Source organism: Molothrus ater, chromosome 3 (assembly GCF_012460135.2).
Source record: "Molothrus ater isolate BHLD 08-10-18 breed brown headed cowbird chromosome 3, BPBGC_Mater_1.1, whole genome shotgun sequence".
Lineage (NCBI taxonomy): Eukaryota > Metazoa > Chordata > Aves > Passeriformes > Icteridae > Molothrus > Molothrus ater.
The window spans coordinates 29,919,574-29,932,906 of NC_050480.2; the positions used below are offsets into that span (position 1 = coordinate 29,919,574).

Here is a 13,333-nt window from a genome sequence, read left to right on the forward strand (position 1 = left end):
AGAAGGGCAGGCTCAAGACTGACAGCCACTAGGATAAGAGTGGCACACAAACAGCAAAAGCTATTAAAGCATAGTTTGCAAAACCTGGAATTCCCCAAGGAATGCTCCAGCTTTCTGAACATTTACCATGCAAATTCTTCTCCCTATCTTGTGTTCTGGCCAACAACAACAGAAATTTGTAACATCTGACAATAATTGGTTACCAAAACTTATCTTATAAAAAAAAATAACAGAAGCAGAGAATCACAAAGCAGTCAACACTGGATTGAGATTCTGGATATTTCCTAATACAGCAAGGAACTAGAGCAAGTTGCTCAGGTTCATGTCTAGTCAGGCTACGACATCTTCTTCAAGGACAGAGACTCCACAACCTCTCTGGGTCACCTGTCCTAGGTATTTGACAAACCTCACCATAAAATAATTACATTTAAAGGAAATTTTCTGTATTTCAATATGTGAGCATACACATTGATAAGATTTTCCCTGAGGCTTCTCTTCTCCAGGCTGAAAAACACCAGCTTTCACAGTCTCACCTCGTAGGAGAGGCACTCCCATTCCTCAATAAACTTCACAATCATTTGCTGGACCTGCTGAAGTAATTCCATGTCTCTCTCTCTCTCATACTGGGGAGCCCAGAACTGGACAAAGCACTCAAGATGTGTCACCCTCCAGAGTAGAGAGAGAGGATCATCCTTTTGAACTGCCACTAATGCTTGCCTAGTACAACCCAGGAAGCCGCTGGTGTCCTTTGCCTCAAGGGCACACTGCTGCTCATGCTGAGCTTGGTGTCCATCAGTACCTCCAAGGCCTTTTCTGCAAAGTTGCTTTCCACCCAGTCAGCACTGATACACCCAACTACTCCTCCCCAGGGCAGAACCTCACAGGATTCCTGTCAGTCCATTTTTTCAGCCTTTTGTCTAATTCACACTTCATCAGTTTGTCAAGGAGGATGTTATGGGAGCCACAGTCCTACTAAAGTCAAGATAAAAAAGTCTTACTAAAGTCAAGATAAACACCTCCATTGCTCTTCCCTTAGCCACCAGGCTAGTCCTCTTATCAGGTTCATCATGCATGATTTCACCTTCATAAAACCATGTTGACTACTCCTAATCACCTTCTTCTCCTCTAAGTGCCTGGAAGCCATTCCCAGGATTATTTGTTCTGTTACTTGCCTGGGACTGACATCTAATTCCCCAGATTTGACTCCTTGCACTTCTTGAAGGTAGTGCTGACAATTGCAGGAATCTCCTTCAACTGCCATGGCCTTTCAAAGATACCCAAAAGTAACCTCACATCAGTATTAATCAGCTCATTCACCACTTGTCAGTACATCCTACCAACTGCTGTGGACTTGGGTATACCACATGAAAGTGTTCCATATTCTGATCCTCATCCAGTTAGAGTAAGTCTTCATTGCTTCCAACTTTATCACTGATCACAGTGGCCTCAGATTGCTGAGAGTGAGTTTTACCAGTAAAGGCCATGATGAAGGCAGTCAACACTTCAGTCATTTCCCAATCCTTTGCCAGTAAATACTTCAGTCATTTCCCCATCCTTTGCCAAAGATTCTCCTCTTGCACTCAGCAGTGGATCCATATTTTTTTCTCCTATCTGTTTAGATGCCCTTTTTGTTGCTCTTCATTTCACTTGACAAGATTCTGGGTGGGCTATGGCTGTCCCAATGCTATCCTTTAATGACCAGTGTATGCTTCCTGGATCACCTTTCCCTGCTTCCAGCTCTTCTACATTTTTATACGGAAGTGGATAACTCATGAAGAGACTCAGATTCAATGCTTCCTCATTTCAGTACCCCATGATAAGCAACATTTGGTTTCAAGTGACTCAGTTCAATTCCCAGGGGATTTCTGGGGGTATACCCCAGGCAAGCTTTCTACAAACTTGAAAACCTGACTCCTAGTCAAGGGAGCAGCAGTCTTAAATATTTGAGTATACTTGGCTGAAGCACTTCATACTTGATGACCTTCCCTGAATATGTTTTGAAGGTACTTCCCAAACAACATCTCACCTTTTCCTCCTCTCCATTTCCAGGAGATGAGATGGAAGTCCTGCACTGCTAGAACCTACTTCAAGTTCCAAGTAGGGGGCTAAGCAAGAACAAGTAATAAACATCCTTTAGTGACCACTCTAAATCAGAGGTTGTTCAATTTTATATTGCTCTAGGTCTTCTATTACTAAGACATTACCTCTTCATCACAGCAGCTCATTAGCATTCAATTTGTACATGACTCCACAAGATGTCATGGAATCCTGTCAGGTGATAGTAATTCAGGCTCCTAAATTGCATACCTGGCAGAGATACGAACTTCTTGTTTTATATTGGACATTGAAAGGCCTCCTTGTCCATTTTTATTCCTTGCTGATAAAACAGAGGTTGAGGTATATGCACAATTTGCTCAACAAAGGAACAAATCCGAGGGTTTAATGATTTTCTGAAGTGTTTTGCAATTCTCCCAAGCAAGGAGTTTACAAAATGCTGCTCTTCTCACTGAAACAAACACCGCTTTCAGGATAATTAATTTTAAAAAAAACTTACTTCCAAAACTATGAAAGATATTGCACATTCAAGTAATTTATTAATCTGCAGTATTGCATTTTCAGCAGTGGTTTCAAGAGCAGTTGAAAGTCCAGGGTCTTAAAGACTGAAAATAAACAGGTCTAGAGGAAAGAAGTTAAAGTCTGCAAAGGGTTTTAAGTATCCAGACAAAAAAGCATTATTGGAAAAAATTCTGCCCTATCCAGCGATTTTATGTTAATTATGAGGTAAATATTAATTTCATACACTTGAAAAAGCTTGCTTATCTATTCCAAAAGCATAACATCTTTAATAACCTGAGGAGGATTAGCAAACAGCATTTTAACTTCTGAAGTCACTTAGGAAAGCAGGCAAGGCTGGAGATGTAACCAAGGGTGGTCTCTGCAAGGAGAGGCTGAAGTTGTCCCATGCTGGACACAACTGGTTCCAAAGATCCATTGCAGGGCCCTGCTGAGCCCCTCAGCCAAGACTACAGAATCAACGAGGTTGGAAAAGAGATCTTTGAGATCACTGAGTCCAACCTATGAACTAACACCACCTTATCAACTAGGCCATGGCACCTCAGGGAAACAACATATGCAAGAAAGAACCAAACACTGCCTGGCAGTGAGGAGAGGAAGAAGTGTGAAAAAGAAGTGCTGTGTAGAGCACTAAGCTCAGAGAAGATGGAGGTGAGGAGATGCTGCAGGCACCAGGGCAGAGACTTCTTCCACAGCCTCTGGGCTTCCTTGGTGGACGAGGTAAACTGACTGGTGGGCTGCCAAACACACCCTTGGCTGCTTTCCCTCCTCAGGATGGGGGAGAAAAACTAAGATGCAATATCTAGCTGGTCAAGATAAATAAGTAACCAGGAGAAGTAATGGGAAAAACTGGGACTGGATGCTACCACAGAGGGGAACAACTACAGGGAATCCTTTGTGGTTTGAGTGAAGGGCCCAGGGGTGTAGTATCTTTACAGCATTGTATGCATAAATTTTTAACCTTTGTCAGTGCTGTGGTGACATTTTGATTTAAGTGTGGGAATTTACACACACACACCACCAACCCTTCAAGATAATGACAGTTTAATAAGTAAAGCAAAAGCTGCACGTGCAAGTAAATCAAAATAAGGAATTTATTTATTGACTCCCATTTGCAGGCAGACATTCAGTCACTTCTTGGAAAGCAGGGCCTCAGCATGGATAACCATTATGTGGGAAGACACCATCATGAATGCCTCTACTCACTTCTCCCTCTTTATCCCCCTTTCCCTGAGCTTTACTGCCAACCACATCATAGAGCAGGAATATCCCTTTAGTCAGATCAGATCAGCTGTCCCAATTATGTCACCTCCCAACCTCAAGCAGACCCCCAGGCTCGCTGGCCTCGGGAAAGGCTTGAAGTGAGTGCTTTGACGCTGAGCAAGGGCTATTGTGAAGAAAATCATCTCCAACTCAGCCAGACCCAAGATCTCTCCAGCCCTTATTTCATGCTATTTGTATTATGCCCAGGTCCCACATTACACAATCTATTTAAGTAATCTCTGACTATGCCATCCCTTCTCTTCATCATTCCTGATATCCCTCCATACCAACACAACATGTCCTCCATACTTACACCATATACTTTGCACCCATCAATCAGAACTATATATCCTCATTAACTAATATCCTCTGTCCTTTAACAGAGGCCAAAGCCAATTCTCCACACCACCGGAGCTGGCTAATAAACTGCTTCATTTAGACTTCAAAGCATAGAAAGGTCTTCACAAAGTACAGGCTGTACAAGTCACTGGTTTGAAAGACAGAATGCTAGACTAAATGATCTAATACACCTTGCCTTCAAGTGTACATGTACATAAGGCTGCAAAATCTAAAGGTGCCATTCAGTCCTTCATAGAAGGAGTCTGTGAGATGAAGGCATTTTCAGTGGTTGCAAAGAGTTCTGAGAAATAAGTTTATCTCAGGAAGCAGCACAAAACACTTTCACTTTAGACTCTTCCATCTCTATTTTCTACAGGATGATGTACCAGTCACCTTTGTTACTTTTATCTCCGTTTCCCAACTAAGCCATTATCATTATTTGACAGCTCTGCATGCTTGCTGAAGGCTAGTTACTAACAGTCACCACTATCCAAGAAGCAAAACCAGATGAGACCAAAAAATATCCAAACTAAAAACAACCTTTAAGAAGTCTGTTCTCTCATTTTCATCTTCTCCTGCTAAACAGAGATCAAGAATGTATCATACTAATATCAGTCCCTACTTTCATGTTACAGAGAACTGACTGCACTCACAGACACTTAAGCCAATCTTGTCCTTGCTAAGACTAGGCAAGGAAAATAGGATTGGTTTAAAGCTGTGCCTATAAGGAAAGGCTCTTACCTGCATTAGCCCAGGGAAGATACCAGGGGCAGCTGACATTCACATAGGTGCCAGGCAGTCCATCTGGCCAGCAGGCATAATCATCAAATGTTCTGTTGCAGAACTTGCCTTCTGCAGAGGGAGAGAAGGGAGGCTCACTGCCACTGCCTTGTACTAATACAGCAAGAAGGAAAAGATTGAAGAGCAGAATATAATAGGAAATACAGACATGTATAATTCCACATCAGAGCTTAAATGCACAACATTTATTTGTCCAAAAGAGTGAGCTTACCTTCACACAGGAAACCATTGTTTCAGGGAGGAACTAAGGAACAGATTAGCATCTTACACTGACTCAACAGACAAGGAAGTAATGGATTAGTGTTAATTTATCTATCTTTTTTCACACCCTTACTTGTCACAGTTTAATTTAAAATCATTTTTGTTATGAACACTAAAGATAATAATTCCTCAGAATGGTTCAAATTCATGCAGTTGGAAAGTCTACCCTAATATATAGGTCCACCAATGAAATACCCACACATAACCATAACTTTGCATTACAGCTTAATCAACATGAGAATACTTCTACTTCAGATTCATTAAACTGTCATTCTTAGAGGGCAGCACTCAACTCAACAGAATAATGCAGCAGAGGGAGATGAATGTGTCCCTGCCATTGTCATCAGCTACTGCTCTCACGCTGACATAATAATGTAGTTGAGACAAGGAATATTAACAGTTTAGAAATAATTCCTCACAGGTGCACCTTCAGACACATCTTCAGTGTGTCACAAAAGCACTGAAGCAGAGGAGAGGCTGCATGGTGTCCAACTGTGAGCATTATTGACACGTCACCACTTGTCCTCTAAACACCACAATGCTGGCACATCAGAGATGCTCTCAGCATATTACAGCAGCTCAAACACTAAGACAAGCTACAGTCTCCTTAAGTCACTTGCTGCTTTTTCCAAAGCCATTTCAGCATTTTACAAGGCTCAGAATAGCTTATACCAACTTTACAACCCACAAACTCCTAGTTCAATGTGAACAGCATGGTCCCAGATTTCCTAACACCTTGACACCTAAAGAAGTTTCAGGTCTATTACATTACTGGCTGCTTGATATGGTAGAGCTACCACTTGCCACTTCATAACACTCTGGACCTAAGGACAAACATCTTTACAATGAAATTGCTCCATAAAATGCTTCCCCCAGCAGAGGGAAGAGCCCCACAGAGAGCAGGCAGGAGCAAATGGGATAAAGAAGCAATGAACCAGAAAGAAGTATTTTCAAGTTCATAATCGGTCCCTTGCTACTGTTATCGTGCATTTTAAAAATTAATACATCCTATCCCTACCAAATTAGCTTACCTGCCACAATGGGGGGTGTCTCATACAAGTTTTTCTGGCACTGGAGCTGATACTCTTTCCATTTCTGCACAACCTCAGAGAGGGACCCATCTGAACTCTGAAAGAGAAATCACAAGTCTCAGACATTGCAGGGATTTAAACTATAGGGTTCTTCATGCAAAATGAGTGAGTGTGAAAATGACTACAAAAAGCCAGAACAGCACTGCTTATTACAAAGGGCAGAAGATGATGCTATGTATTTGCCTAATTTCAACCAAAAAAAAAAAAATCCCCTTCTATTTGCACCACAAGGAAATAAAAACTCTACAAACTATACCATGTCCTCAGTGAAACCCACATTGAGATAGCCCTGCTCTCTTGAACATGCCCCAGTTGTGTGATTTATCTCATGAAAAGACAGGGACAGCAGTGAATCCTTTATTAGTAGAGGGTTTTTTTCCAACAGCAGTATTTCTGCCTTCCCATAAATGAAAACAAGGTAATTCACTGTATTCAGCAGACATTCCTCAAGCATTCTTCCAAAATGTGGATGAAAGCTTTACCAGACTTTTTTTTCTCTTTGATGAACAGCTTTTCCCTGCATCCTGCAAATGCAGAAAGATGTGGAGCCTCCTTTTTGCAGATTTTGACAGGCTGCAGGTTCCACCATCAGCTACCCCAGGTAGCGACAGGGCGGGGGAAAAATATGTACAAACTTGGTCTGAGGACAAAGGAAATTAGCTGTTATTAGAGTGAGCAGCTAACTCAGAGCTGGCTGCTCACTCAGCCCTAGCAGATGTCCTACCTGGCTCACAGAGATCCAGCTTTACTCACTGCATTTGAGTAGAGACATTACTCCTTCTCCCTCCTCTTTGTGTTTGTATAAACCAAGTTCAAATATCCGGATTAAGAGGCTCTAAGTGATTAACAATGCAAGTAACTCATCCTCCTTTTTCCAGAGAAAGCCCCATGGATGTCTCAGACATACAATCAAAAGCATGAACCTAATGGTACAACACACTAATGCTGCCAAGTGGAAGGAAGTTCATTTAATCCCAGATGCCAATCAGTTTATTTAGTGAAGCATGAGGGTAAATAATCCTTGCAGTTTTACCCTCCCAGCTTCAATTGCTAATTTTTATTTTCCACTTGTGCTTCTAAACCTTTTCCAGATGGTTAGAATAAAACAGAGTATGGGAAGAAGAATTTTAAAATGAAGAAGCAATTTTAAAACTCAACTGCATTTCAGGAAAGTCAAGCTGAATTCTGTCCACTACAACCAATATGACTAAAATTTAGACACCAGGGCAATCATCTTGGTATGAAAGAACAGCAAAGACCTCTCAAGTCATCTTCTTTTAAATCCTTCCAATTAAAAACCCATTGGAAAAGAAACAAAACAAGTGGCATATGCATAATGCTTCTGCCTGGATTAACCCAGTACATTCAATTACAATTATGGTCTTGCACATATAATGAAAAATACAGCATTTAGTAAATGCCTGTATTGTGTTTCAAGAGTAAGTACCTATAACTTGTAGCTAGGGCCTCATGGCCATAATTTTAGAAGAATTAAGTCAGCTCCCCCTGAAGTCAAAACAAGCACAAGCCTATGGATCTTGGAAACTCTGACCCTGTTTGCCTGACTTAAATCACCTTATCTATGCCAATAAATGCTGCAAAGTCTGTCCATTGTAAAACAAATGGATTCTACTGAATGGAAAAACAAACCTGTAGCATAGTGATCTATGCTCAACATACCTGAAGGGGAAAGAAAACATCACCTAACTTAGATCTACAGGTGTGTGCAAGGAAACAGATAATCAGTAACCAAACCACCATTTACATATCCATGTAGGCTGAGTAACAACAGATGACCTGAATAGAGGGAGACAATCAGTTTTCATATTTAAGTTTCTCTCAGGCATCTTTACAAAGTGACTTTTAGGTTATAAATCTTTTAGAACCAGAGAATAATTTAAAGGTCTTCATTGTACAAGGCTGGTTAATTGAAATTACACAAGACTGTTTCACTATCCTCTCATCACCAGGTTAACACTCTAATAAAGGAATTAAAAGGAACATTTTCAGAATGAATACTTAAATTAAAATTCAGTATAATTTAGGAAGTTACTAAACATCACACATCTTCCCAAAAAAGTAGCTATTGATCAAGCGTGTTGGTGACTACATCAAGTTAATCCAAACTTAGCTTTTAAAATCATTACAAGATACAGATGCATACAGAGTTTCATTTAGAAACAACAGTTCACTGTGATTCAGCTAAATACTGTGGTTTGTTATCAGACAAATTGACTTCAACATGATTTTAATACAATGCTACTTTCTATTTTTCTGAGCTTATGGCCCACAAGAAGAGTGCCACAGATTTGCCATGTGCATAGCTATGGAAATATGAGATACTGTATTTTCTTGAGAAGTTATTTAAAGCCTTCTGCAACAAAGCACTAAATGAAAGTATACAAGGCCAAGGTTCGTGGGTCAGTACCTAAAATTTGGAGCAAATGGAAAATGCATAGCTTTGTTAAACTCAGAACTGTTTTCATTGCTGAAAACATGTAGTTGTGGGTTTACTCGGGGTTATTTTCTCCTGTTATATTTAACCATGGGTGGAAAAACAGCAGTAGTTTTGCTGTGGTGAAAATATATCACAGAAGGGTAGCAGAGGAGAAGATGGAAACAGCTGACTGGTTAAGGTGGAGAAGCTAAAAGGCATGAATGGATGAAAGACATAAAGGAGGTGAGTGATGGTACAGCCTAAGGAGCATGAAACAAAGGGAGAAAAATAAGGGCAGTCAAGAGGACAGAGACTGGGAGCCCCTCAGTGTATGTATACAATTAGTGCAATTAATCTCTAGTGAGCACATGCCAAATTAGCACATTTAACAGTCTGAAGTCAGAATTCTTTACAAATCCTTATCATAGGAAAGCCCCTTTCTATAGCCATCATCTGTCTTCACAGGTCCTACTGTTCAAGTACCCATTTTAATCACTTTTCAACATCTTTGAAACTATTCCTGCTGAAACAAAAGGCAGCATCCACATAGATCCAAGGTGATGAATGCCACAAAAGCAATATTCTAATACAGTGAAATCTGAGCACAGACGGTATAAAGCCTCCAGACAAAATGTACCATGAACTGGAATTAAAGTGGAAAGGAGAGTTCTCAGAGCTTCAGAGGCAACTGGTGACTCCTGGGATTATTTTCTCTCTTGTCCCACCTTTACCACATATAAGGTCTTGCATGCAATAGAATGAGAAACTCCTCCTTGCATTTATATTTCTTTTGTCTTTGTCTGTTTTTAAATAGGACCACTTATGCTACAACTTTTTCATGTTTTTAATATTTCTGGATAACAAGCAAGACTTTACCATGCTGCTAAAGGCTCACATGTAACATTACAACCACTGGAACCTCCAAATGGCTAATCTTAATCTTCAAAAGCACACAATAAGGAACCTGGCATTGAACAACAATTTGGTACAGCCTTGAGATTCTTCCCTTGGATAGTAATGCTGGGATATCTACCTCATAAGAAGAGGATTCAGATTATATTTACTGCCTTTTAGCTCAGAACAGCACTGGTGAGTTACTTTTAAACTTCACGGCCCTTGTTTGAAAAGCCCACAGGAAGACATTATTTCAAGGCTATTCTGCTCAGGATCAGCACAGCAACAAAGTCCAAGATAGGTGAAGACTACACAATACAAGCCTTATGCTTGTTCTGACTTGTAACATTTTTTCTGGTATAATATACCTGTTAACAAATCATCCCTTAGGTAACATAAGCCATAGGTTTGCATCAATACACCAGAGCAGAGTGGGACACTCCCTCCCTTGCCCGGCTGGTGATGCTGTGCCTGATGCTCCCAGGACATGCTTGGCCCTCCTGGCTGCCAGGGCACTCCTGACTCCTCTTCAGCTTGCTATCAACCAGGAGCACCAGGTTCCTGTGCCACTGCTTTCCAGCATCTCATTCCCCAGTCTGTCCCTACATCCAGGGTTTCCCCATTCCAGGTGCAGAATCTGGCACTTTCCCTTGTTGAACTACACATGGTTGGTTATTGCCCAGCCCTCTGGTTTGTCAAGGTCTCTGCAGGGCCTCTCTGACTTCAAGTGAGTCAACAGCTCCTCCCAGTTTTGTACTGTCTGCAAACTTGCTTAGTATCCCTGCCAGTCCTGAGTCTAAGTTGTTTTCGAAGTTGTTGAAGAGCCTAAGATAGAACCCTGCAGAACCCACTAGTGCCAGGTCCCCAGCTGGATGCCAGCCCATTCCCTGTAACCCTTTGTGCCTGACCCATGAACCAGTTGCTCACCCATTATATGATGTGTTTATCCAGTTGTGTGCTGGACATTTCATCCAGAAGGATTTGTGAGAGATAGGATCAAAAACTTTACTGAAATGTACCGTACTGAACTTGGTATTAACAGAGTCCTTTGACTCACTGTTCACCCCATGATAAAACAATCCTGTTGAGGATCAGACCTTCAAGTACAACGCTTCTTGAAGACCCAAAGACATTCTGGAAGCGTGTTAGTGTGGGAGAAAGCTTTATTGCTCAACCCTCACTCTCCCAAAGAGATGATATTCAACCCAATTTTGTAACTACTTAGTTAACCTTCTGCATAATAAGTTAATCTAAATCCATTACGTGCAACATCTCACAGTCCAGTTACTCTCCTTTAAGAACTGAAGCTATGCCAAAGGAGGAAAAGGTACATCAAAAAATGATGTCTCTACTAAAGATAATTCAAAAGAAGTATCATTAAAGGTACCCTTTCAAAGAGATGATAAATTAGATCATACTTCAGGACTGACATTCCCTAGATTTCTGTATTTATCACATTCTCTTCCCACATCACGTTGCCCAGTATCAAGCTTAATGTAGTCATTTGACATTATGCAACACTAAGTGACCCTCTGAGATAAAGTCATTACTCTCAGTCCCTTCTGTAGGGCTGCTTGACTGATCAGATGATATAATATTAATTATGCTTCCCAACTCATATGTTACAAAATATTTCATCAGTGGCTGGATCACTCTGTACAAATTCCTCACCCCTCAGAAAAAACAAACAGGATCAAAACAACTTATCTTTCAGAGGAAGCCAGCTTCTAGGAGCTTTTCCTGTAAATGCTTCTGTTCCTTAGTTACTAATGAACCAATTATTTAAGAAGCTCAGGACCGTCAGAAAAAGAAATCTTTCAGCATCCTCCTTGCTACTAAAAAGCAAAAAATGAGTTCCCTCAAAAGGAGCTACTGAATCCAGGGAGAAAATCCCTGGTGACACCTGCCAGCTGTTCTTGCCCTTAGGCTGCAGCAGCTTAGTACTTTTAAGTCCTTGAAGAAAAACAAAAAGTCTCAGGACTTCGATAAACGCAAATCTTGAGAACAGTGTTTCACCCTCTGTCCATGCATGGAAAGCCTTCTGTTCTGTCACTGACTTCTAGTTCCATGACATCAAGCTTTTGAACTCACAGCTGTAAGAGGAAGCACTCATTAAACACATATGATCAACACACAGAAAAGACATTCCTCTGTCTGCCTCTTCAGATCTGCTTAGCCAGATTTCTTTCTCTTTTGGTGGTGTTTGTTGCTGTTGTTCTTTTTGCTTGTTTTAAACCAGTGGCTGAATCTCAGCACTTCTCTCTCTCTCAGCTGAAAAAGACCACTGCACCACACAGTCCCTCATCCTGGCCTTCCTGCCTTTTTCTTTTCTCTTTTATACACCTGACCAGCTAAGGAAGGAAGGAAGGTTTGCCTGAGCTCAATCCTACAGCAGCCCATAATAGCATCTATAAGGGCACTTATCACCACCATCCCATCCCCATCTCCCACCCCCTCCATTCTTAAGATCTGTTCTTACTAAATTAAGGAAAAAAGAATAAGCACAGGCATCTCCTAAAGGTCTAGAAATGCAGAATGCTTCTGCACAGAATCACAGATAAGCCATTTTAAAGAACAAAACCAAAACTGATTTGAGGCAAACTCCTATTTCTTGGTACCTCTGCACAGGGAGCTCCCAGTTGTTCCACCAATCATTCCAAATACATGAACTGTCTGAGCAGGCAGGAGAGTTCAGCCCTAACCACAAGGGGTTTCCATTCCAGGACCAAACACTCCAGGTCCATCCTGGGATCTTTCATTCGTGCTTTGAAAATAACCAGTTTTCCCAACCCTGAAAACTTTGTTTTGACAAGGTGCATCTCAATGAGAAAAATATCTCTTGGCCCTGTAATTTTCTGGATCAAGAGAAAGTATTTGGCATTCAGAGACATAGATGTCAAAGCAAACTTTTAAAGACCTAAATCAAGTTGCACAGTATACAGTTTCAAAATAAAGGGAATAAAGTAAAGCCTAATATTTCAGCATGCTACAAAATTTAGCATCACCTTCTAGAGAAATAAAGAAATAAAATCAAACTCCCGTAGGTCAAGTAGGATAGTCTGAAAATGTGGTGTCAACCTGTGTTTATAGGGTTCAAGTTTCTATTGTTTGTGTCTTCAGTGATGGACAGACCTGGGACAAGAACAGTTACCTGAAGAGCTCTTTTGTTCCATGAAGAACTTCCCAAAGCTGGAAAGATTTTTGTCTTGGGTGACTGTAGGACCCATGAATCCATATGCTCACTGTTGAGGGAGGTACACATTCAGATTGACAGCAGCTGTTACCAGAAAATGTTATTTCATTACAATGTCTTTCATCTGTCCTGGTAAGTGTTCCTGTCAAGGATGTATTACATGAGCCACTCAAAAATGCCAGAAGAAAATTACTGAGAAACTATGCAGAGGGACAGAAGAAAAATGCAAAATTCAAAAGCAACTATAACTCACAAACTCTTGGAGAGAAGCAAGCAATCCAACAATTTTAGTGGGAGACAGTGTACAGCACTCATAAGAATTACATTATTATACAAGGAGATTTTACTGTGCATTGCAAATCTAGAAGTGCTCTTTAGCAGAGGACTTTTATTGATGCAGTCATACAACAGGGCAAGCAAAACATAATAGTTTAGCAGGTATTTTTAGAAAGATACACAAGATTATAGCTCTACAAACAC

General features: G+C 40.8%; 1 protein-coding gene across 1 annotated transcript in view; it reads right to left on the reverse strand.

The window, feature by feature from the left end:
- Positions 1–13,333, reverse strand: part of GLP1R (glucagon like peptide 1 receptor) — an 81,109-nt gene that overhangs the window by 48,082 nt on the left and 19,694 nt on the right. Inside the window, exons 2-3 of the mRNA XM_036380782.2 lie at positions 6,270–6,366; positions 4,918–5,028 (exon numbers count right to left, since the gene is read on the reverse strand). Coding sequence (XP_036236675.1) covers positions 4,918–5,028; positions 6,270–6,366 — 208 coding nt within the window. The remainder of the gene's footprint in view (positions 1–4,917; positions 5,029–6,269; positions 6,367–13,333) is intronic.